Source organism: Neovison vison, chromosome 5 (genome assembly GCF_020171115.1).
Source record: "Neovison vison isolate M4711 chromosome 5, ASM_NN_V1, whole genome shotgun sequence".
In the NCBI taxonomy this organism is placed as follows: Eukaryota; Metazoa; Chordata; class Mammalia; order Carnivora; family Mustelidae; genus Neogale; species Neogale vison.
In genome coordinates, this window is record NC_058095.1 from 91902818 (window position 1) to 91927407 (window position 24590).

The 24590-nt window shown below is 39.9% G+C and overlaps 1 protein-coding gene across 5 annotated transcripts in view; it reads right to left on the bottom strand.

Moving 5' to 3' along the window:
• Window positions 1–305: 305 nt before the first annotated feature.
• Window positions 306–24590, bottom strand: part of LNX2 (ligand of numb-protein X 2) — an 82115-nt gene continuing 57830 nt past the window's right edge. For 4 of the 5 annotated variants that reach the window (XM_044249506.1, XM_044249507.1, XM_044249508.1 and 1 more), the window contains exons 3-10: window positions 23609–23856; window positions 22179–22378; window positions 16825–17193; window positions 13012–13152; window positions 9053–9230; window positions 7699–7930; window positions 4439–4597; window positions 306–2631 (exon numbers count right to left, since the gene is read on the bottom strand). In XM_044249506.1, the coding sequence (XP_044105441.1) occupies window positions 2496–2631; window positions 4439–4597; window positions 7699–7930; window positions 9053–9230; window positions 13012–13152; window positions 16825–17193; window positions 22179–22378; window positions 23609–23856 (1663 nt within the window). In that variant the 3' untranslated portion in view covers window positions 306–2495. The remainder of the gene's footprint in view (window positions 2632–4438; window positions 4598–7698; window positions 7931–9052; window positions 9231–13011; window positions 13153–16824; window positions 17194–22178; window positions 22379–23608; window positions 23857–24590) is intronic. The other variant, XM_044249510.1, reaches the window with a different exon arrangement.

Sequence of the window (24590 nt, forward strand, 5' to 3'; positions counted from 1 at the left end):
AACAACTCTACTTTATATCAGCCCATATACCCAAGATATTAGAACTTCGACACGTGGCTTGGTCGCATTTCCAATATTCAGTGACCCCACATACTGGACAACATGGTCTAGAGGGAGTGTGTGGGCAAAATTTCCAATAATCAGCAGGGGTCACGTGTTGTGCCTACAGGAGGAAGGATCAGAAGACGAACTTGTGATCCTGAGGTGTGAAGCTTGGGACACCGTAATGGGGACAGCGGGGCCATGAACAAAGGGTGCGTACAGAGTCCATGTCTGCTGCTCAAGAAAAGAGATGGCGCCACTAGTGTGGAAAGGATGACTTTTATTTCCATCCTAAATAATCACACCATTATTAAAACACATTTGAAAAATCCTGGAATAATTTAAACTCAAGGCACAGAACAAATCAAAATATTTGAACTATTTACGCTTAAGATGAGAAAATTCAAATATTTCAACAGTAACAATAAATTATGAACAAGTTTCCATCACCAAATATCATTCTGACCCAAAACTATCATGTTTTATAATAAAACCAAATGAGTTAGCTTAAGCTGAGTCTGAGATTTCCATGATAAAAATAATGTCAAAAAAAGTGTCTTCTTCAAAATACTAATTATATCCCTAGGTTCAATGTAAGTATTTTACATATAACAAAGTAGCCATTAGGGTATTTGTTGGTGGATGGCCACGCCCCAAGAAATGACACATTCTTACAAAATGTTTAAAAAAACAGCAAAGTAGGATACAAAATTCTATTTGGGGAGCAGGAAAAACAAACAAACAAACCAACTTGTTCCGTGTCAATTAGAATATCAAAGCATTTCAATACCAAATTGCTTCAAAAGCCAATCATCACATAACAGTAATATACTGTATGGGGCATCCCACTGTATCTCGGTTATATGTTGACCATACAGTGTAGCTAAGGGGTTGAACAAATCAGTAGCAATTACAGTTGTCACTTCTTATTCACAAGTGATAGTTTAAAACAAACTCACTAAAAAACTAAAGGAATAATCAGTGACATGCTAGAGACACAATAAATCCTAGCAATGCAATTGCTAGTTTGAAAACAAAGTGGTCATGCTTCATAATATACTGTAGTATTTTTGAAATACATTCTCTGATAATCAATACCATTTATGACAGAGGTCACTTATAAATGAGCTCAGATTCTGAACTAGGTTTCTAAGTGAACTCTTTTCAAGTATGCATAATATTAAGAAAGTACGGAAACTCTGATCTCACTTGCTTCTTTATGTGTTCTTCCAAGGGACAATCAAGTGGAATGAAGGACTAACAAAACGGGCTGGTTGTAGTTTTCAAAAACATTTAGAAAAATAAGAAATAGCCTAGTGGCCAAGAAATGACTGAAAGATATTAACATCTAAAACCTACTATTTTAGATAAAAATCCAAGACTCTTCAGTCTTTTTCTTGAAATAATTAAGTTCACAAGAAATAATGGGGAAAAAATAAGGACTTCTAGAACACTGAAGGCTCTTCTTGGAATGAAATACAAAAGGTCTACCTTCTCCTACACTGAGCTGCAATACAGTTGAAGGTGTGTGGAATAGCAACACGGCTTTATCTTTAGTTTAACTGCATAAATCACAAAAAAGCACGTCCAGCCAAGACTGCTTGATAAGTATAATAGAAACTCTAGAAAATGAATTTTAGCAAAAACGGCTTCAAAATTTCCCTGCATAACAAAACATTCCTTTGGAAAGGAATCTTTAATGCTTTTGGAATTCTGCAATAAGTGTGACTTTTACCATCTCCAGCACTAAATTATAATTACCTCCCAAATGCCTTTGTCAATGGAAAACATGATCTTTGATTATCTAGTATTCTAATTAATGGTACATTATTTTTTGAAAAGCTCTTTAGTAGTGTCAGACTTCTGTCTTCATCATCTACGAGTACTAAGAGATTAAAGGAGAAATCAAACAAGTCAGAAAAATCATTTTATAAACAGTAAGAAGTTTTGAAATGTTGGCACCGACGGGGGTGGGGGGGAATGGGGAAGGGCTACTGGCTCCACGGAAGGTGTCTGTACCCATTTGTGGCACTGGCTGCAACAGGGGCAGTGAATGCCACCCCCGTGGAGTGCAACGGCCCCAGCACTGGGGTGTGGAACTCCTCCTATGACTCGGTTAGGGGAAACAAAGGACTGCCCCAAGTTCTCTAATCCAGCTGGCTCGGTCGCCGTCTGCACACACTTCTTGCGTTATAGTAGGTCCCATTCTGACAACGGAGAGTCTCAATTTTGAACTTACGAGGCTTAGTGGAAGACTGTTCCCAAGCCAAAAGAAACATGCCTAACTTGAAGAAAGCCCTTCTACTAATAACAACAGGACAATCTCAGTGGGTTGGGTCCTGCAAATACCAGCTGTGCCTGTGGCTTCCAACTGGAAACACAATCCAACAAAAGGGGTTTCTTCCTAAAGCCTTCAAAAGGAAGACAGTCAGATTCAAAACTGATTTCAAAACCTACACCAGGCTTCCAGGCCAGCAAATAACTGTCAGAGTGACTTTGTTCCTCTGCTCCTTCAACATGGGCACTAGTGCAGAATGGCTCATGCCCACGGTTGACAGGCCGTTGACCGCTACGATCATGTCTCCACATCTGGACAAAGACAAACAGAAACGGACCGTTAACTATTTCCATGGATTTAGAAAACATTATCCTAAGGGAGATCTGTTTGGCATGAAATTCATTGTTTCACTTAACCATTAGCCATCAATGGTGAGGGTATGTTTTCTGCTTTGCAAGATGTCTGGGGCAATTTTTAACCCTATACTGGCCTTCCATTGCAATCAGGGCCACCCCTGGCCGAGCAGTTAGAACTGCTCGGTGATTCTGAGGGCAAGCAGAATAATTTTCAAGAAAGCTTGAGCAAAATGTAATGAGAATAAATGTGCTGCTTCTTTAAGGAATACTAAATAAGGCATTTGGACGGGGCTGCTTATTATTTTGACTGTTCTTTGCTCATTCTTAGAGCTCATACATTTGAGGGCTCAATTACATTGAGCGTAAGACCCACACCTCCTCCTCTTTCAGCGGCTGATGCCTGCTGTCCTCTGACAGGACTATCGCAAATGCATGATCAATCTGAAGGCCCTTCTATCCTTCAGCATTATTTGCTCTTTAGTTTGTAACAGCAATATGCTATTTTATTGTTAGCTACTTCAACAGTTTTGGAAGTAGGTGGAATGCAAATTATAAACTAATTAACTGAGACCCAGAATGCTTGAGTGACTTAGCTAAGAGAATGGTTAATTCATCTCTCCCCCTCCTCTTTCCACCTAAAATACTGATTTTTTCACCCATCTCTGTCAATATAAGGAGCAAACTGACCCTGGTCAACTTTTCACGAGACTCTCTGGATGGCACTCTGATCAGTATACACTCTCCATTCATGTGGCACTTGAAGATGTCAACATTTACTTTTTAAGAATTGGCTCTTCCATCAAAAAACTAAGCTCTAAGACCCTACACGAATCCATTTCCTCTCAGTTTGTAGAATCTCTTAATCTAACACCTCTTTCTTCTCCCAGGGCCTGAGCTTTGATAAAGGAAAGAGGCTGCATGAGGCTGGCTGAGGACTTTCTGCCCAGCAGAGGGGTGAAGAGCCCAGGCTCTGGAGAGAGAGTCCTGGGTGTGAACCTCCATCAACCATTTCCAGCTACTTGACTGTGGGCAGTTTCTTAATCTTTCTAAGACTTAGTTATCTCGTGCATCAAACAGGAATAACAATGACAACACTTACCTTTCAGGGCTATTAAGATTCAATACTACAATCCCAAGCACTTAGCACTGTGCCTGGCAGCTCTCACATTCATTCATCAAATATTTACTGAAACCTTACTATGAACACAAGGCACTGTTACGGCGGCCGCCAGGAATGTACAGTAAATGCAACAGGCCCCCCCACCCCCACCCTTTCATGGAGTTTGCATAAATATCGTGTTAGGTAGACATAAGTGCTGCAGAGGAAAAATAGAGCAGAGTCATCTAATGACAGGACTGGACTCAAGGGGTGTGTGGAATGGATGCTCAGAGCCAGCTGTCATCTCAGTGTGTTGAACTGGATGACTCAGGTCTGGTCCCTGTCATTAGAGTAACAAAACAGAGCTATCAGCGGCGAGATGGTCAAAGGGATGCTTCAGTCCAGATATGGCTGGTACGTGGCTGGTTAGTAAACAAGTATTTCAGTCTCTGTGGGCCACACGGCCTCTGTCACAGTGACTCAACACTGCCACCGGGGCTCACTGGCAGCCACGGAGGGGGTGCAAACAGAAGAATGCAGCCATGTTCCAGGGAGACTCGATTTACGAGAGAGGACAAAGGCTGGGTTTGGAGCTGACCTCTGGTCAAGATCGTGTCCATCACAATAAACATGAATCACATTATCTGATCTCCCAAGACTCACTTTAATCTTCCATCATAATAAGCAGGAGTTCCCAAGACGATGGTTTTAATGAAGAAAGGCTGATTGGTGTGGTTCTCTTCATATCCACCAACAATACTAAAGCCCCAACTTCCCAAGTAGCTTCTTCGTAAAACAATATCATGGCAGCTATGAAGGGCACTATCACAAACACAAAAGGTCAAGAAAAAATTAGTGGGGCGGCTTTTATAGCCTGTTCACCTTTGCGTCATTCCATACTTACACTTATCGCTGCTGGGAAACAAAAAAGGGCTATTTTATTTCCTTCTGAACACATTATTCTGACAGCCCATTTTCTAGCACAGACTCAGTCCTAAGTAGACTGGAATTTGTCCAACACTGTCCCGTCTTCTTTTCCCAAAAGAACACACACACACACACACACACAGCTAAACGCACCTGGTTACAAGTCACACCACAGAAAGTCGTATAAAATGGTTCTGTGCCTGCCTTTTCTCTCTGCACTGTCAACAATGTCCTCAACTTGGATATCCATCTGTATCTACAGAGTTTGTATCTACAAAAAGATGGTACACAAGGGATCTAGTCCTGCTAATCTCAGCACTCAAATGAAAGAAAGACAGAAAACGTTCTCTCTTCTTCATCTACGTGAGGAGTTATTTGTTGTTTTTTCCTCCTTCACTTACAATGCACTTATTTTAAGGGAGATTGACAAAATAGAGAACTCAATCTAGAAAACACTAATGAAAATCATCTCTTTCTTTCTCCATACAGCTTTTTTTTTTTTTTTAACCAGGGACTCTGAAATGCTTCAGTTAAAATGCCACTGTCAGTTGGCGGATGTGACATCAGAACTCAATGAATAAAAACTTAAAAATAGAAGAAAACCCCACCTAAGGGATACAGAAAAAATATCTCCCTGTAAGATTGAAGAATCTTTCATTTTTAGATGAAATTGGACCCAGTCATCTAAGATAAGGTTTCCTGTTTTTAATCTATTAAAAAGACTTCTTAATAAAGCCAATGCTGTAAGCGATATATGAAATGCTAGAACTTTTAATCTGGTCCAGTTTCTTAGCTCACCAATAAGAAAGGACTTTTAAAAAGTCTTCAGGCATAGAGCAGGGTCCCAGGGTCCCCTGGTATTTTAGAGACGATATAGGTTATTTTCGTTATTCTGAATCTTCTGCAAAAAAAACAATGAAACAGCACAAAACAAAACAAATAAACTGTTTTGTCTGGTCCACCGCCAGCCAACTGCAGAGAAAGACCCTCCCTTTGAGAACGAGCAGAGCTGCTACCCTGTGTGTGGTGCCACGTGCTGGAAAGAGCTGCCAGTACCCACAGAGCAGTGGCCCTCCCAATACCTGGTGGTGTATACCGGTCTGCACACAACACACGACCCCCAGGAGTCCACAGAATAGTGACCTTGCACTGATAGGCACTCTTTCGATACAGGCAGACCCCCCAAATAGATTTCATGATCCCATGTACGGTTCATCTGAAATATCATTGTTCCTCGTGATTCACCTGAAAATGCTCTGAACACAAGCGGTAAAGAGCTGACTGCAGAGCTGGCCCGAAACAGCAGGTAACGAGAACTAAAGGAGCGCCAGCACGGCCTGGCCACCAGCAGTGGGGTGCGCACGCTCGGCTCCTGCACCGCCGAGGAGACCACTGCTCCCCCACTGGTGTGGGATGGGGCCGTTCTGACATGCTGGGTTTCAAGTGACAGGTCAGTGTATCAGGCTGAGTACTCCAGAGGATAGATGAGTTCCCTCTGCTGGCTGACCCCTCACCATTAGGTAGCACGGCCATGGTTTCATAGCAACCATTCCAATCTATGCCTCCAGGGCCCTGAGATACGAATTCTGTTACTGTTTCAGGCCTTTTTGGTCTTTTTCACTACCACAAGACAAGTCAGTAAGTTAGATGATAGACAAATGAATTCCATTCATCCTGGCTTTTTCTGCTATTCTTTACGTGAAAGTACTTTTAATATCTATATTTATATGTATATAGATATAGATCTATATCTATATATCACATAGCACCATACAAATGCTAGTTATTACAAATTACATCCAAATGCAGCTAGATGTCTCAGAAACTGGCATTCTTATTGTTTATTTTTATTTTAAAAAAATCAGTCATTTTCCTACTTGGCTCAGAATCAGAATGTTTCATCATAGTTCAGTTTTAGGATTCCTCTAAAGTGATCTAGAAACAAAGACAGTAATACACATTCTTCCAACTTCAATACCAAAGTATATACAACCCTCATCAGGAGGCTGAAACACTTTCATGACCAGACAATGACCAACGACAGAATGTCCCGGTGGGTGACAGTCCTGAAGGTGGCGAGAAGACCTACTCTTGGACACCAGTGGTTTGGCTGAAAGAGTCTCTCATGTCCAATAAAACTGAGTTTTGACATCCTGCCTTTTTAGAGAGAGTTACAAGATCAAGAAAGGGGTTTTAGAAAAGCTTCTCAAAAGGCCCCACACTTTGACCTGTTTTTTTCTGGTGAAAAATGCACATGAAGTCTAAGCATGTACACGTGCTGGTAAATGACAGCTTTTCTAAAGCAAGAGCATGAACCTCCAAATCTCATGGCTGGTCCACTTGAGAACCTTGTTAACAGTAATGGACAGAATGGCTTTATTCGTTTTTATAAACAGATACACCAAGTCTTTTTAGCCTAGTTCTTACTATTAAATTTACCTTTGGTTTATTTATTTATTTATTTATTTAAAAGATTTTATTTATTTATTTGACAGAGAGAAATCACAAGTAGATGGAGAGGCAGGCAGAGGGAGAGAGAGGGAAGCAGGCTCCCTGCTGAGCAGAGAGCCCGATGCGGGACTCGATCCCAGGACCCTGAGATCATGACCTGAGCCGAAGGCAGCGGCTTAACCCACTGAGCCACCCAGGCGCCCCAACTTTGGTTTATTTTTTAAGACTGTTTTAATTTTTTAAAAAACTAAAAAAGAATTTTTTACAAACTCATGGCCCGGAGATCAAGACCTGAGCTGAGATCCAGAGTTGGATGCTTAACCGACTGAGCCACCTAGATGCCCCTTAAATGTATCTTTTAAAATATAATAACCTAAGGAAAAAAATACCCTTTTCTTCTAGAACTTGATATGCCATTGCCACTTTCATCTCTGACCAGGACCTCCCCCACCCCCACACCCTGGATGAATGGATTTACTGTGTTACATACTGAGAAATGTTGTCACTACGATTATTCCATGAAACTGCTGAAATGCTGTCAGTACCTTGGAAGCCCAAGCCACATGACCCACGACGGGGACCAGCTGGAGTCATACTCATTCTCGCTGAAGGTGCCTGGCTGCTCTTCGGTAGCCTGGGTTGCCTCCTCCACAATCTGGACCTCAAGTGCTTTCAGGACAACAGCAGAGGATGCGGCACTGGCTTTTAGCATAGCAACGGCCTCACTGTGACTTAAATTGGTCAAATCAATGCCATTGATATTCAGCAATATATCACCTGTCCAAAGGAAGAAATAAGAAAAATGAGATGAGCTACCAAGTCATTATCTTCCCTATACATTCTGTTGTTTGTAATTTTTTGACATCTCTGTCATTCTTATGAAATTGAGGGAAAAATCCAATTCATGGAAAGCATTCCAAAACAACTCAAAACTTTAAGATAATTTCATCATATATAGGAAAAAATGTGGCTTGAGGCACTGTGATTCGACTGGAAGTCCAAGTCATTAGACCTTGTTTTGCTAATGTGCAGGACCTGGGCATGTTCATTTCTCTTCTTTGGGCTTCAATGATTTCTATAGTTCTTTCCTGCTCAAAAATTATTTGATCTGTTGCTCTTAGAAATGAATTTTTAACATATCCTGTTTTAGTCCTATAGAGTTTGATCTGTTGCTCTTAGAAATGAATTTTTAACATATCCTGTTTTAGTCCTATAGAGTTATAGTCCTATAGAATGTATCAGAATACTTAAAGAGAAGAGATCCTTGGGTCTACACAAAGAAATGAAACTTGTGATTAGAGCATCTTTTGCTTAAGGAATAAAAAAAAGTGCTTGTTGCCCTGCCAAGTAATATAATAAAAAAAAAGGGCAACGAGGATTATATAAAAGGTTAGGAAGGAAAAGATGAGTGTTATATTTTTTAGAGAGTCTTTTCCAACATAAAATAATCCAATGATCTGAATAAACATTAGAAAATAATGGAAGGGCACCTCGGTGGCTCAGTGGGTTAAAGCCTCTGCCTGCAGCTCAGGTCATGATCCCAGGGTCCTAGGATTGGGCTCTGCTCAGCCGGAAGCCTGCTTCACACGCACCCCCCCCCCCCCACCGCCTGCCTCTCTGCCTACTTGTGATCTCTGTCTGTCAAATAAATAAATAAAGTCTTTAAAAAAAAAATAACGGAAACATCATCAAACTGCAGCAATTTTCCTTCCCATTAGGCATTTTTCTAACCTTAGAGAGAGGTTTTACATTTATATATGGAAGGGACATTTTAAAAGATTTTTTAAAAATCATGTTTAATAGAAAATTTGGGGAATATCTGTTATTTTTTTCAAACACGAGTTGCATGCAGGGAGAAGATGGGAACAGTTTCACTGTTCCCAGCCCTCCCTATCTTACCTCTCTTGATGCGGCCATCACGTGCCAGACAGCCATGAGGTGGCACACTGGTTACAAAGATGGGCAATTCACCACTCTTGCTTCCTCTGCCCCCTGCCACTGTCATTCCCAGGGACTCATGTGGTTCCTTCTTTACAGTAATGTGTTTTTCTTGGCATGTAACACACTGGGTAAGATCCTAACACATGAGAAGAAAATTTATTGGATAATAAATAATACATAGCTGAAGTAAAGTAAGGAAACTGAAGGAAAAAATACCATGGCAATGATAAAGTCACTGTTAAAATCAGTTACTGGAAATAATACACAGTTCTTCATGGTACAAACACGACACCGAACACTGGGGATCACAATGTCAGACTTTGGACGGCTGTATTTTCATATGACTATGTATGGAACGGAAAAAACTCAGGACTGTTGACATATGGAAGTCAAAATAAGGCCAATTCTACAAAAGTAAATAATGCATTTGAGTTTTAAGATTCTGAAGACAAGCTAATTATTTTTATTTCTCTCTCTCTCCTCTATTCTTTGAAAGAAATGTTGACAGAATAGTACAAAAGTAAAGTGTGGATTTTGTTAACTGCCAGAAAAAAGCTATAGAACTATCTTCTGTTTCTTACTCATGAGAATGCTTGGTCATGAAACGGGTGCAAACTGATCTTCAAAACCCTCACGGAAAGCTATAAGGATATGAAATAACTGAATTTCTGAAAAAGTTAATGAAGAGAAAAAATTTCCAACACACTGTGTTCTCAGGAAAAAGCAATTTTTACCAATATTTATTGTTGCTATTTATGGGGACACTCCTAGAAGAAAGGGAAAATTTAAAACATCACCTTTCTTTTTAATTAGAATGCTATAAAAAACAAGGTGTACCTATGCAATATTAATATTAAAATAGTATTAGTAACTAACATTTATTGAAGATTTACTATGTGTAAAGCAAATGGCTTCACATGTATTATTTCATTTTAATGGTTTCATTAAATTTCATTACAATAGTTCTGAGTATAAATCCTATGGTTAGCCCCATTTTATAAACAAGGGAATAGCCTTATTAGAAAGGTCATGTAATATGCTCCAAATTATATAGCTATGCATGATCATACTGGGATTTGAACTGATTTCAAGTTTTAAAAAAAATACACATATACACACATAGTGTATATACATAAACATGTATTCATATGTAGTTGTGTATGTTCATACAGCATGATGCTATATGCATTCACACTACAAGGGTGCTATCCCATTAAGTGTAATAATGGAAGCTAGTATCTCAAAAGGTTCCTTAACGCATATACTATAAGAGCATACTGTAGATAACAAGATAACTATTACCATGACGAACAAATTCAACAGTAGAACTAGATGAATTCTTTTTCTAGAACTGTAACATTTGCTTTAGTGACACTGCTTCAGAGCAGACAGGCACGACATGTCAGTCAAGCCCTGGACATGCAGGGGTGTCTGCTCTTCTCTGCTCCTGAAACCCACACTCTTTGAAATTTTCTTGAAGGCACTACTTAAATAGCCTAGAGTTCCTAGAATTTTGACCTCACAGAAAACCTGTAAACGTCCACAGGTGGTATCGGAGCATATGGCATCTATGTTCACATCCCTCAAAACTGGGCAAGACCCACGTTATTATGAAGACAATCCAGGTCAACTCAGCTGGGAGCACATTGACTTCAACGCTTGTGTCTGTCAGGTATCGAGTCAATTAAAGGTGGTTGTTTTATTCCTCTACATGGCTGAGATGTATGCATTTTAGCCAGACTTCACAGATTACTCTTGGTATACTTCATGGAAACTTCTAAGGGCTTAACACTGTATGAATGTTTCCAAGCAGCTACGCAGGGGCTTAGTAGTAGAATAATGTGTGCTTTAATTTTTAACAGTGATAATCCTCTGAACAGGTTGTTTTGGTGAATTTGTATTTGTTTTCCCTAGGAGACCTTTATTTTTTTAAATTAGGATTTGACATCACAAATGCTGTATGTTAACGGTAAATTGCTAAATTAATGCTTAAAATTACATTTCATGTGGCTGTTCTAACAATCAGGTTTACAGAGCATCTAGAATAAGAATTCAGCATTGCTATTTAAAACACCGCCACTTAAAATTAAGGAAAGAACCAGTAAAAAGAAAAATATATGTGCCCAAAACAAACAAAAGGGCATAAATAGTTTCTATATGAATGCTGAAATGGTTAAGTAGTTCTTAAAACAGTCTTAAAATTGTAGTGCTGTCTTTGAGCACCCATATTTCAAATTTCTGTAGAATTCATGGATTCAGTTACCAACTTTTGCCTTAATTATGATTCTTTAGGAATATGTATATATATGTAACTTGTAAAGCAAGGACCAGCGATATGAACAACTCCTATTCAAATTCCTTTTCGAAACAATAACTGCTTTTTGTAGTCATCATTGTGAAAGCAAAATTATAGAATTATTCCCTTCACACATTTTGTTTTCTGTTCAAAAACAAGAATAAGTTTGTGTTTATAATTTCTTAAAAGTTTTAACTGACCAAAGACCAGTGACAAGTCTATACTTCAGCTCAGAAAACCAGATAAACCTGATGGGCCAAAAATACTTGTGCCTTTAAATGATGCTTTCTGGGGCTCCTGTGACATTACAGTTATTCTCTCAAATTGTACTTACATTAAGAAGCCACTTTAAGCTAAACATGCGTTTCTGAAGTCATTCTCCTTAAGTAAAATTAAATTGCTTTACTAAATAAAAACTTATTTATTGGTCTACTTAAAAACTATAGGAAGTAAAAACAAAGAAACAAAAAACTATAGGAAGTTTCCTATGTGTGATTTTCACACAGTTGGTAAATAGCATCGTTTTAAAAATTCTGGCCTACTAGAAGTTGAGTTCTGATGAAAGATCAAATGAAGTAAATAATACTGAGAACACAGTAAAGTGCCACTGTTTTTTGATTTCTACTGATTTCTGCATCCAAAGTGAGACAGCATCAGAATTTTTGGCACAGATAAATGACCTAGGAATATATTTTAAAAGTGCTGAAATATGAAAGATGCAGCAAAAAGCTCAACATACGGGAATTTAAAATGACCGAGGGTAGTATTCCTATAAACTGTAACATAAAAAGAAATGCTTTATGTGTTTTGCATGTACCTATCAGAAAGTATGATTTATGCTTCATATTCACATAGCGAATTCTGTTGTTGTAGGCAACCTGCCCAACCGCTAAGTATGGACTTGTTGGTCATTGTCTTTTTTTCAGTTACATAACCACCTGTTACAACTGAATGAGCAAACCAAGATAAATCCCACTTTCAATGATGCAACATGGGGGCTTAAGTGGGTAGGAGAAGAATCCATGAAACAAGATGGGATAGGGAGGGAGACAAACCATAAGTGACTCTTAATCTCACGAAACAAACTGTGGGTTGCTGGGGGGACGGGGGTTGGGAGAAGGGGGGTAGGGTTATGGACATTGGGAAGGATATGTGCTTTTGGGTAAATTGGAAGGGGAGATGAGCCATGAGAGACTATGGACTCTGAAAAACAATCTGAGGGGTTTGAAGTGTCGGGGGGGTGGGAGGTTGGGGTACCAGGTGGTGGGTATTATGGAGGGCACGGCTTGCATGGAGCACTGGGTGTGGTGAAAAAAAAAATGAATACTGTTTTTCTGAAAATAAATAAATTGGAAGAAAAAAAAAAATCCCACTTTCAAGCAGGACCAAGCAAGAAGTCTTTCTAGAAGATCCAACACTTCTCCTCAATCTGGCAGAGGGACCTTCTTACTAAGAAACCACACCTACTGGCTGAAGAACAGACTGTACAGGGACTCTCAAGGTAGCCAAACACACATTCCACACCCCAAACACAGTAACAGCCCTCATTTAAATCTTACCCGTTTGTAACAAGGATTCCATGAGGGCAGATGAATGAAAACATGCAAACTCAAGGCCTCACCTTATGTGAGCTGGGTCTGTTGTGGTACAGCAACTGTGCATGGTGCTGGCTGCTACTCTGAGCTCCTGTGTCTCGGACAGGGTTACCAGGCTGGGATTTCCCCGGCCTAGCAATTGTTAAATCCACCCTCTCGCCACTAGCCTGGAGAAAACACACATATATAACCACCAGTCATTAATGATGCTTCTCACTTAAAAAAATGATAGGGAGGGTAATTTTCAATGCACTTATCATCGCTGTATCAGAGCCTCACCTGAGTGGGGACTGCAGGCCCCTGCTGGGGGTGGGGCAGACAAGGGAGTTCATTTCAGGAGCTAATACTTTAAAACTTCTGCAGGTAAAAGAGCCACACACAGACCTCTTGGGTAAGCCTTCCCTAACCCTGGAAATATCAAGGGCATAACCAAAGCAAAGACTGGGTTCTGATCTCCCCAAGATTTCTTGAGGGGTAACTGTCTTTTTATACTTCCCTCCCCTGCAAAATTGGCCTTGGCACTGAGAGAAAGAGAGCAAAGAAGATAAAAGGACGAATGGATTCAAAACTGGATTACAATCCTTTGTGATTTCTGAAATAAATTCCAAGATGGCTCCTTTGAGAGTGATCATCAATGAAACTGTGTAGCTCTGTTTCCACACGCTACAGGTTCAAATCGAAAATAGGGATCAGCTTAAACAGTCCTGAAAAGAATGATAACAAAGGTCCTGTAAAACAGGATTAGGATTGATATACATTACAAATTGTGTGCGTATATATGTCATACGTGCACTGACACATAAATGTAATTTTAGAGGTGATGACAACCATGTTGAATTTAGAGGTCCATTATCTGTATTTATAGATCTAGATCTGAAACACAGATTCACATCTATTATACTTTTCAAAGCTATTTTATCTTTGCTTTTAACGTACAGGCCTGGTCTACTTGATGCTGATTCTTGGTCATGACTACAACTTTCCAAGTTTACTATCATTTCTATGGGAAAATTTGACAGCCTGCTTTCAAGAAGCTGTGGTGGAAAGTAGAACCCTCCCCCATGACTGCAGTCAGTAATGTTAAAAAATCACTCCAGTTTCAGTTCTCAAGTTGGAAAAGGAGTGAAAACCATAATTTTTTTTTTTTAAAGATTTTATTTATTTGACAGATAGAGATCACAAGTAGGCAGAGAGGCAGGCACAGAGAGAGGAAGAAGCAGGCTCCCTGCCGAGCAGAGAGCCCGATGCGGGGCTCGATCCCAGGACCCTGAGATCATGACCTGAGCCGAAGGCAGCGGCTTAACCCACTGAGCCACCCAGGCGCCCGAAAACCATAATTTTTAAAAAAGATTTTATTTATTTATTTGAGAGTGAAAGCGAGAGGGCAGGGTGGAGGGGCAAAGGAAGAGGGAGAAGCAGACTCCTCGCGGAACAGGGAGCCCGATGTAGGATCTGAGCCTAAGGCAGATGCTGAACCACGGAGCCACCCAGGTGCCTGAGTGATAACCAATTTTAAGGCCCTATTAAAGTCATTTACTTATTCAAGTATTTCATTAAACTAGTTTCAGAAAATTCTTCAAAATAACTGAAAGAATAACACTTCTCATGTGGCCAGAGTCTGGGGATTTGATCTAACAGGTAAATGCCAAAGTAGAACGCTTACAATCCAGATATTTGAGATTCTGACACTTCCGAGTATTAGATCACACAGTGTGAAGGGTGAGAAGCCGAGCCTCTGTGATCTCATTTCAATATTAAGAATTGTTTGCTTTACTGCCTAACCCTCACCACTACCAAATACTCTATAACCAGTAATTTACCTTTACGGGAAGACCCCTGCTCATGCAAACCTATTAACAAACAAATCCCTGATCTTTTTTGATTTCTTAAAAGACAAAATTCTGGGTGTGTGATGGAAGCGGACATATAAGCTTTAAATGATGGGCCAACGTTTGGGTTTAGGCTAACTGCCTATCTAACACTTCAGGGTTTCAAGCACAACAAAAGAATTCTGTTAAAGTCAAGATTTTTTTAAAAATGCAGGATGCCTAAACGACAATACCTGTATTTCACAAAAAAGTGGCATGCCCTACTGCTGGGAGTATATACTGGTATGATCTTTCTAGAGGGAAGTTTAGCACAATGTCTTAAACTTGAAAACAAAACATTAAAGTCTGTTGACAGGGGAGTGTTTACGTAAGTTTTAGCACAACACGCCTACTATACAGCTATATTATGATGCATCTATTTTCAGGGTAAGAAGTCCACAACATACAGCTGATGTAAAGAAAGGGTGGCAAACTCAGAATTTGCAAGCTGAGTGCATGTGTGAGTACCTATGTAAATATGTACCTGTTTATTTGTAGGCATATACAGAAAAATGTTTGAAACGATGTTCTTCAAAACTTTAATGTCACTATCTTATGGACTTTAGACTGACTGTGATTTTGACTTCCTTCTTCATTTTCTGTATTTTGTCTTCCTTAGTCTCCTTTTCAGACATGGAATACATGTTATTCTCAGAATCCAAAACATTAAGATGTTTTTCACAAAGAAACAACTTGAGCAATATATTATATTTGATATCATATATAAGTATCTGTATCCAATTTTTTTAAACCTCAAGCGTGTGACAAGAGACCAACGCCTGAATCTCCCTCCTAATGCAAGATGGCTACCGGGTGTGTGTGTTCCCATAGTTATAATGAACCAAACATTTGTGAAAAGGAGTAACTTAAATGGGATTTAAATTTGGGTTTTCTTACACAGTAGCTTAAATCTTCATTGTTACTCAATTCTGTTTACTATACACATTTCTCAGTGACTATCCACCTACTTTAACTCCTGATGCTCGATTATGTTACTGCTTGGTTTCCTTTATGTCAGAGTGTTTTCTTGTGCTTACTTAAAACAAAACAAAACACCATACACATCTTTGTTTCACCCCTTTCACTGTAGGAGATACCCATATCATTAAATGCTCTGGTAGGTTATAGAACCGGAAGGTCTGCTCTGGATGATTTTCTACTTTTTCTATCTTATTTTTTAAAATAATTTTTAAAGCTGTTTTCTTTTTTTAAAAGATTTTATTTATTATTTATTTGACAGAGAGCAGGAGAAGGAACACAAGCAGGGGGAGTGGGAGAGGGAGAAGCAGATTCCTGGCTGAGCAGAGAGTCCTGATATGAGACTGGATGCCAGGACCCTGGGATCATGCCTGCGCCGAAGGCAGATGCTTAATGACTGAGCCACCCAGGTGCCCCTCTACTTTACCTATTTAAATGCTCTTACTGAAAATTTTTTTTCTCTAATAATAACCATCTTTACTTCACAGGGATACGGTAAGAACACACGTTATGATGTGTTTGAAATGCTCTGAATGCTTTATAAAAAGGCACTACAGAGATAATGAGTTATTCTCAATAAAAACTGATTTTCCCCACTTGTATGGAGCTGAAGCGGAGAGTGAAAGTTCCAAGAGCAGGGAAGTCACAACTTTGGAACCACAGCTCCTTCAAGCTTTGCTTGTCTCACCTGTTAAATGTGGACATAAATGTGTTTTTTATGTCTGGGCTTAGGTGGAGCCCATGGAGCAAATGAAAAACCCATGTGAAAATACAGAGCCTTCACTCTATAAAGAGCAAGGCTAAATGTTCACAGGGATACAGTTTTCCAGACAGGATTTTATCTGTAATGATAAAATAATCTATTGTGCATTTTGAAGGATTTGGGGAGCCATGTTTGATTTCCCCCATGAAATATCAAATATCCCTCAGGTTCTCATGTTACGAAAACATCGACACAAAGGCTGAGCACATGGAATGAATACCCGCATGTACCTGAATGATCTGGGCGGCAAGCTCAGGGGTTCCGTGCTTCAGGTCATGTCCATTGATGGCGAGCACTCGGTCATTGCTGCTCAGCCTTCCATCCTGTGCAGCCAGGCCCCCTTCCAACAGATCAAGGATAAAAACACCTGGTTCATCGGTTCTTCGAACAAGTTTAATGCCAAGTTGTTCACCAGAGTCCCGTTTGTGAAGGACCACGTGGAAGACCTCTTCCCGGGGAGAGCTACTGTCGAAGTGGCTGTAGGTCCGGTTCCCAAAGCGCCGCTCTCGCAGCACGGTCAGGTGCAGTGTGGTACAGGGCTGGGAAAGGGCGGCTCTGGCATAGTTGTGAGACACATTGCTGATGTTACAGTTGTTGACCTGGAAGAAAAGAATTATGACCAAAGTGGGACAATCTTTTATCCTCTCAACTGGTAAACATTTATATGCCATTTTCAAAAGAAACTGACTTTGGAAAATGATATACAGTCATTATTTACAAAGAAAAGCCCTCTGAAGATGTTTTAAAATGCACAGTTCCTAAGCTGCACTCACAATGACTAGCACGAGGTAGAGAATGGCAGTTAGGATCTCAGGCTTCAGCAAGGGTGCTGATTCAGAGTCCCTGGTCCTGCCAGTAGCGGGATGTCTGAGTGTCTCCCTGAGTGGTGAGATGGGTTTACTCTCCGCTTCACGGGACCAGGAGGAGAATGCAGAGACAGCAGCAGCATGTGGCAAGTGCCAACAAAATACTAGTTCTCGTGGAACAGAAACTGAAGTTCTACTGGATTGATGTGGCTTTTCCAAATGAAAAACACTTACGCTGGAAAAAATACACCGAGTTTTAATCTAAGAAAAGGGACACATTCCAGATACACAACCTGATATCAGATCAGTCATTTTTACTTTAAAGAAAAGCAGGAAAGCAGGTAATTACAGTTTCACTCTGTTTAGCACTCAAGTGTAACATCTATCTAATACAACAAGCTTAACTCAGTACTCACAGATCATTTATTTACTAAACCTTATGGCCCCGAAAGGAGTATAGTGACTGATCCTGGGACATGAACAGGACTAAGAAAATACACCCAGCTTCAGTTATTCACCTAGTCAGAGGAAGAGGCTGGCGCAATTCTGAGTATTTATCACAATTAGAATTCCTCTCATCTGTCTGCACCAACAGCAAGCGGGACATCGACATTCTCTTGGATGGGTTATGTGGCAGGCTCTGGGTTAGGTGCTTGTGATTACCCAACCCCTTCAATCTTTTTCACATGAGTCTATCTTAAGGAAAGTCTTCCCCCTTCCTACTCATCTCGGGTTGACAGTTTTGAGCACCACCACCTTGAATTTTATTGATTGTTGACATCTTTTAAAATTCAGGCATCAAATGCCATAGATCTCACACATAGACTTGCTCTTCTCCCAACTTTGCAATATCTGCGCATTTGGTTGCCATCCAAATCCTTGATGAAAAAGTTGAGTATCATAGGGTCAAGAACAGAACTTTAAGGCAGCTTCTAAAAAACCAGCCTGACGTGGATTTGTTAGTCAAAACTCATCATTTCTGGTTATTCAGCTAAAAAGCCACTTATCTCTAGGTTCTTATTTTTCCATCTTAAATTCACATCTATCACAAATGACTTTACAAACATCTGGCTGGAATCCAGCGCTAGCCACGTGCGAGTATGTAGCCTCACACCATCTTTGTGATGTGGGTTGTGGAATATCCTATAATCAGAGATTTTCCCTTCACAATGTGTGGTTGCCAGTGAAACACAGAGAAAGCAGAGACCAAATAAAATACTGTTGCTAGATGTTGTAGAAATAGCATCAACAGAGTAAACTTTACCACATCAACAGAGTAAACTTTACCACATCTTTAGCTAAATATATTTTGTACCAATGCAGTCAAGACACGACTTATTTTCCTTCAAAATCAAAAGTGAATAAATCACTGACGACTCAGATCGCACTGTAAATACATACTCTTAATTATGTTCTGAAATTTGTATTATTTTTAATAGTATTATTGATGTAATCTCTTACACTATTTTATTTTTCAAACTGCTCAAAATGCTGCACTGTGAAAGACCCTGAGGGTATATGGTTCTCCTTTTCAAAGAGGTTATTTAATAGAATAACATGGGTGTGTGGGTATATATATAATACACACACACACACACACACACAATCAGTGTGGGAAAAACAAAACCACGCACTGTTACTACATCTAGTTTGCTAAACTAAAAACACAGGCTAGCTACCCCTTTGGTCTGTAAATAAACCATCTTAACGACTCTAAGGTATTTTCAAATTGGCTCACGGTATTATTTATGCAGCTCACAAAAAGTGGAAGATAACCAGGTCGTAAAAATATACTAAGGAGACTTCTTTCCAAGTGTTTGCTTTTGAATGGCCATAAATACTACTCTGTATTTGGGCAAGTAGTGTGGCTTTACTTATTGGCTCCAGCATACAAGCCAAAGGCCAATGAGAAGTCAGGCCCACAAGAGGAGAGACCCTTTGTGAATTCAATAATCAGGTTATATGCTCATAGTTTTTGTATCAATTTGAAATCATTAAACTGGATTTAAGATTGCCATTATTAGGGTTATTAATATGTATGCCTCCATAAACAATAATAATGCACTGGAATGTCTACAATGCTGATTTACAGCTTTGAGTTAATTCCCCAAATTATAGCCAGTATTTCAGATAATTAGATTTTTATTTGAGGTATACAGATTCAGTTATGTTATTAAACAATTCTCCAAAGCAGACCAGTAAAAAAGCCTGTAGATGAAATATATTAGCAAACAAAACCCTATAGCAAACAAAACTATATATTAAATATATTTTTATACATTTTTATATTTTCGCTAATATATTAGCAAACTATGTATTAAATACATTAGTAAATCTGAGGTTACAGATTTAACCTCAATTATACTCAAAGAAATGGAAATAAGAACAAAGCATTTGTTTTTACCTTTAAAATTTAGAAAAAGCATGAGAAATATGTAAAATAAAAATATGTAAAAAATATGAAATATGTAAAATATGTAAAAATAAAAATATGTAAAAATAATTAATATCCAAAGCTGGCACACTGCTGGTAGCAAAGAACAAAAGATGAAAATAAATGTATACTCAATTATCGCTAGAAAGGCCAGGAGTGGAGAAGAAAAGAACACTGTGTAAGCTGCAGAAAAGGGCCATCTGGCTCTTTTGGTCTTGGCCACAAAGGTGTCAAAATGTCAAAACCAGCTACAAGAGTTCCTCCACGGAGAATCAGTTTAGGAGCTGGGGTAGAAGGAATACAGGGTAAGGTGTCCAGAGAGCTGTGCCCACCTCATGCAACCAGAGTACTACTAATATCATAAAAGGACAGCAAACACAGGAATGCGGTAAATAGCTAGCTATGGTAGGATCAGAAACTGGATTTTACATAAGCTGGATTAGTTATGCTTCCTGTATTTTCCTATTTCCTCTTCGGATTTAGTAAAGAACAAAACACTGGAAGTTCAGTCTGTGTCAGCCAGGCCAAGTGCAATGAAGGAGGGGTTTGGGGCCCAAGTGTTGAAGTGGAAATCACAAACTACAAGAGGCAGAATACGAATGGGCGTGGAAACCAAAGCCAGGAACCCCCAGTGGAAAGGTCAATCCTTGCTGCTCTTGGAGCCTAGTTTGTCTGCCTTCCCCTCTGGATATTTCTCTTGAAGAACTAAAAATCCTAGAGGTTCTAAGTTTTGTTTTAATGAAGAAGACAGCTATTCCCAACAGGATATCATAACCAAATCCACTTTTATTGACTCAGCAAGTATGTCCTGGGTACCGACTCCAGGCACAGCACTGTGAGAAGCCTGTCCCATAGTATGTACCATGGTGGCTGCCATTCCAAAAGGAAGACACTGCATTTGAATAACTCTCTGTGACCAATTATGTGTTAAGGGGTGAAGAGAAGGAATGTCTTCAGCACTTAAACTGAGAAGAGGTCTAAATGGGTGAAAATGGCAGGGCAGGGCTTTCTGGATGAAGGTGCAGAAGCTGTAGCACAATGGGGACAGGCTGGAATGTGGAGGGAAGCAAGGAGATTGCTATGTCTGGCTTTTCTCCTAGATTATACATTCTATGAGGGCAGGGGTTGCTTTTTGCTCTTAATTATACCCTCAGCTCTGAACACCATGTCTATGATGTTTCAGTAATACACCGATGGCTACAGCTGAAAGAAAAAGCAAGGGTTAAGGCTGAGGGGACAGGTTGTGTAAGAGTCCACAGAGGACCCTGATTAGATTAATCAGTATGGACTTGATTCTCTGGTCCAATCTTCCCAGGGAAAACAGAGTCACAGATGTATTAACCTGACAATGGTCGTACCAGATTTCAGAGCAGAGTAGGGAGGCAAGGGTATTGATCCTACTGGGTTAGACATGAAGCAGTGAGGGCACAGACCAGAGAGGTGGCAGGGAAAAGGTAAGGGGTGAATACCAACAGACCGTGGGGAAGGACCGAACAGTTAAATCGAGGAGGCAAGAGTCCTTGAGCTTGGGTTCCTAGAAGACATCTTTTCTCATTCATGACTATTTCTTCTCTCCTAAATACCCATTCTTTTAGCTTCAAGTACCACTTACACTCGTATGGGTCATATATCCAGGTCAATTTTCACATGAACTCTAGAATTCACAAGAACAGTAGAATCCTGGCCATCTCGTGCTCATCAGTATGCCCTCTAACATAATATCATCTTGCCCGAAGCTAGTATGTTTGTTGAAGTAGCTATTTCTCTCTAAAGAGAAGAGTGAGAGGGTAGCACCAAGGATTAGTGCAGAGTCAGGCTGTTTGTGGACAAGAGTGCATTGGAGCGCCAACAAGAGGTGGTCATGATTTCCAAATTCTATCTGAAATTCAATGATGTAAGTTTTAAGTAACTTGTGCTGTGTGACCTGTCTTTTCTAGATTATAGTAATCGGCGTAGAGAAGGATAAATCAGACAACAAAGGTAAGTGATGGATGGTACCCTGGGACTAGGGATACAGCCAATGGGACAAGAGAATTTAGCAGTGAAGGTGGCCCCGAAATAGCCAACCATGGAGTCCATGCCAGAAGGAATCCAGCTGGCCTGGAGAGCCACGCACTGAGGCACATGTGGGATCAAATTTAAGATGGGGGTAAAAATACATTCGAAGAGTTTGGGGGAAATCGGAGAAATTACAGATAAATTCTGATCTGTTTTGCATAAAAAACCAGTAAAACTTACCTTTTTATAAGTCAGATTCAACAATACCATAAATTTCCCAAGTTTTAAATTGATGAATAAGACCAAAAAAGAGGCAAGTTAACAAAATAATTTAAAAAATTGATACCTGAAGAATCTGGTCTCCAGCAAGAAGTCTTCCATCTTTGGCAATCACCCCATCCCGATAGACTTCCTGGATAACAATGTTAATCAATGGCGTTTCATTGCCGCCCACAATGCTAATTCCTAGCTGAATATAAGGATTAGACCGGTGAATTTCAATTGTAGTAATTTCGCCTTCCGGTAAACTAACCGGCTGTTGCGTAGCTGCCAAGTTAAAAACGAGAGAGAGAAAAATAGGTGGAAAGAAAAACGTTTTATATTTTGATTATCTTCAGGTAAGTAAGTTATCGTCTATCATTAGTGATGACCTTATGTTAATAGATGATTAATAACAAAGCAATACCACGGGATAAGAAAAATAGAATGACCAAAACACCAATAGGTAAGATTAGCAAAACACTTCCTCTTCGCAAGGTGATCAGTAAATAATCAACAAATAACTACTACTCATCAGATCACTAGGGACCACACAGTAATCTGATAAAGAAATATACAGACAATATCAGCTTGTCCTAATTGATCAGAGAAAGTTTGACCCATGAAACAACTGTAAACAGTGCAAGGCAGTACATATGAAATAAAAAAGACAAACTCTGGGACATACAATCACCGTAGTGGATGACAAAGTAACCACATTAAGCAAGAAGAGGAGGGTCTTGATCTGAGCAGTAGGAGATGGAAGAAGTATTATAGCCATGGCTGGGAAAACTGGGATTTGTAGAAAAATTGGAATTTTCATAAGAGATAAACCTATTTAAAAATAAGACAAAGGGCCAACGATTAAGATACGCCCAAGATCTATGACTAGAGGTTTTCTGCCTGTTTCCTGGTGGGTCATGTAGACAGATCAGTGGCTGCTACCAGAGGACAGCAATAGTCAGACACATGGCCTTGGAGTCAGATACATGCCCAGCCATCTCCTGGCTCTCAGACTTTGACCAATGACTCTCTAAGTTTCCTCATCATTAAAAAATTCCAGTATTGGTACAAGCATTTAATAAGTTAATATATGTAAAGTGCTTGGCACAGTGCTGACCCAGAATAAGCACTTAGGCTGAGGTATTATTTTTGTTCTTCTTGATGCTGTGGATTTCTTAGTCAAAAAGCAATAGGCTTCAAAACAAACAAACAAAAGAAGCCTGTTGATGACCAGTGAATTTGCGGACTACAGCAGAAGAGGGAGAGGAGGAAGGATAAGCCTCAAGGTAAGACTCGCTTTCTGTTTCTAAACTGCAAACTGTTAGACTTGTACACTTAAAGGGTGAATACGTGATATGTGAAGCATATCTCAGTAAAATTATTTGTTGAAGAGAAAACAACAACAACAACAACAACAACACCCCATGTAGGGAAAGTAATAGGGAGTAGTGAGAAGAAAGGAAATATCTGATTTGAAAACAGATGAAAAGCAAAAGCAAGGTGAAGAGCACATACTGTCAGTGGCCGCGTTCTCCTCGAAGGCAGGATTGTCCAGGCCAGGCTCCTCAGGCCACGCGGGCAGAGACGCTGACGTCAAGCTGCGCTCAGCAGGCACTGTGCCTGTCCCTGAACAGTCCGTTTCGAGGGATAAAGTACCTGGAAGATCTATTACAGTAGTTCCGTTTTCATTCTCAATCTCTGTCTGAGCTTTATCAGTTTTCCTCCTTTCTAGGGCAAGTCTCCGATGAGAAGCTCCAGGACATCTAGAAAGAGAGCATTAGGGGGTTCCCAGATGATTTGAAAGGAAAAATGATTGACAGCTTGTGTCCCAACAACAGAATAGCCACTGCTTCAATGCCAAACTCCCCTAGAGGTAATCCACAAGTGGTATGTAATTCTGATTTTAACCTCTGCTCAAACTAAGTTCCTACCACACTGGGTAGCAAACTTAAAACAGGCGTTGGCACAAATTGTGGCTTCGTGCGTGTCTCAAAAAATACTTCAATAAAAACCTGTATTCAGATATATACTAGTCCCAGAAATACACCAGCACAGTTGACGGTACACTGCAAATACTATTCTGAGATCCTGATTGCATAACCCCCTTTTCACAGGGACGGCTTAACTCCTTAACAGGAGTGGAAACAGCAGTCTTCTTCCACAATGTGCTCCTGCATCCAGACTTGGACCTTGAGTGACACTGTTCCTTTCCAATCTCAGGGCCAAGGGTACACATTCATTTATTAGTGAGAAGCAATACATCTGAGGCTCTGCCACTTGCAGAAAAGCAGAGCAAAAGCCCAAGAGGCTGCGTATGGTGGGTGGCGGTCTTATGTCTAGGGCTGCAGACTTCATTCAATGATAGTATTTTTTAAAATCTCAAATTTCATTAAAAATCAAGTATAGGATAAATTTATTGAAAACTGGAAGCTATCCCTTAGCTGTAAAAGTAATAAATGTCCCCTCACAAAATAAAGATAAGTTGTCGGTTTCAAGT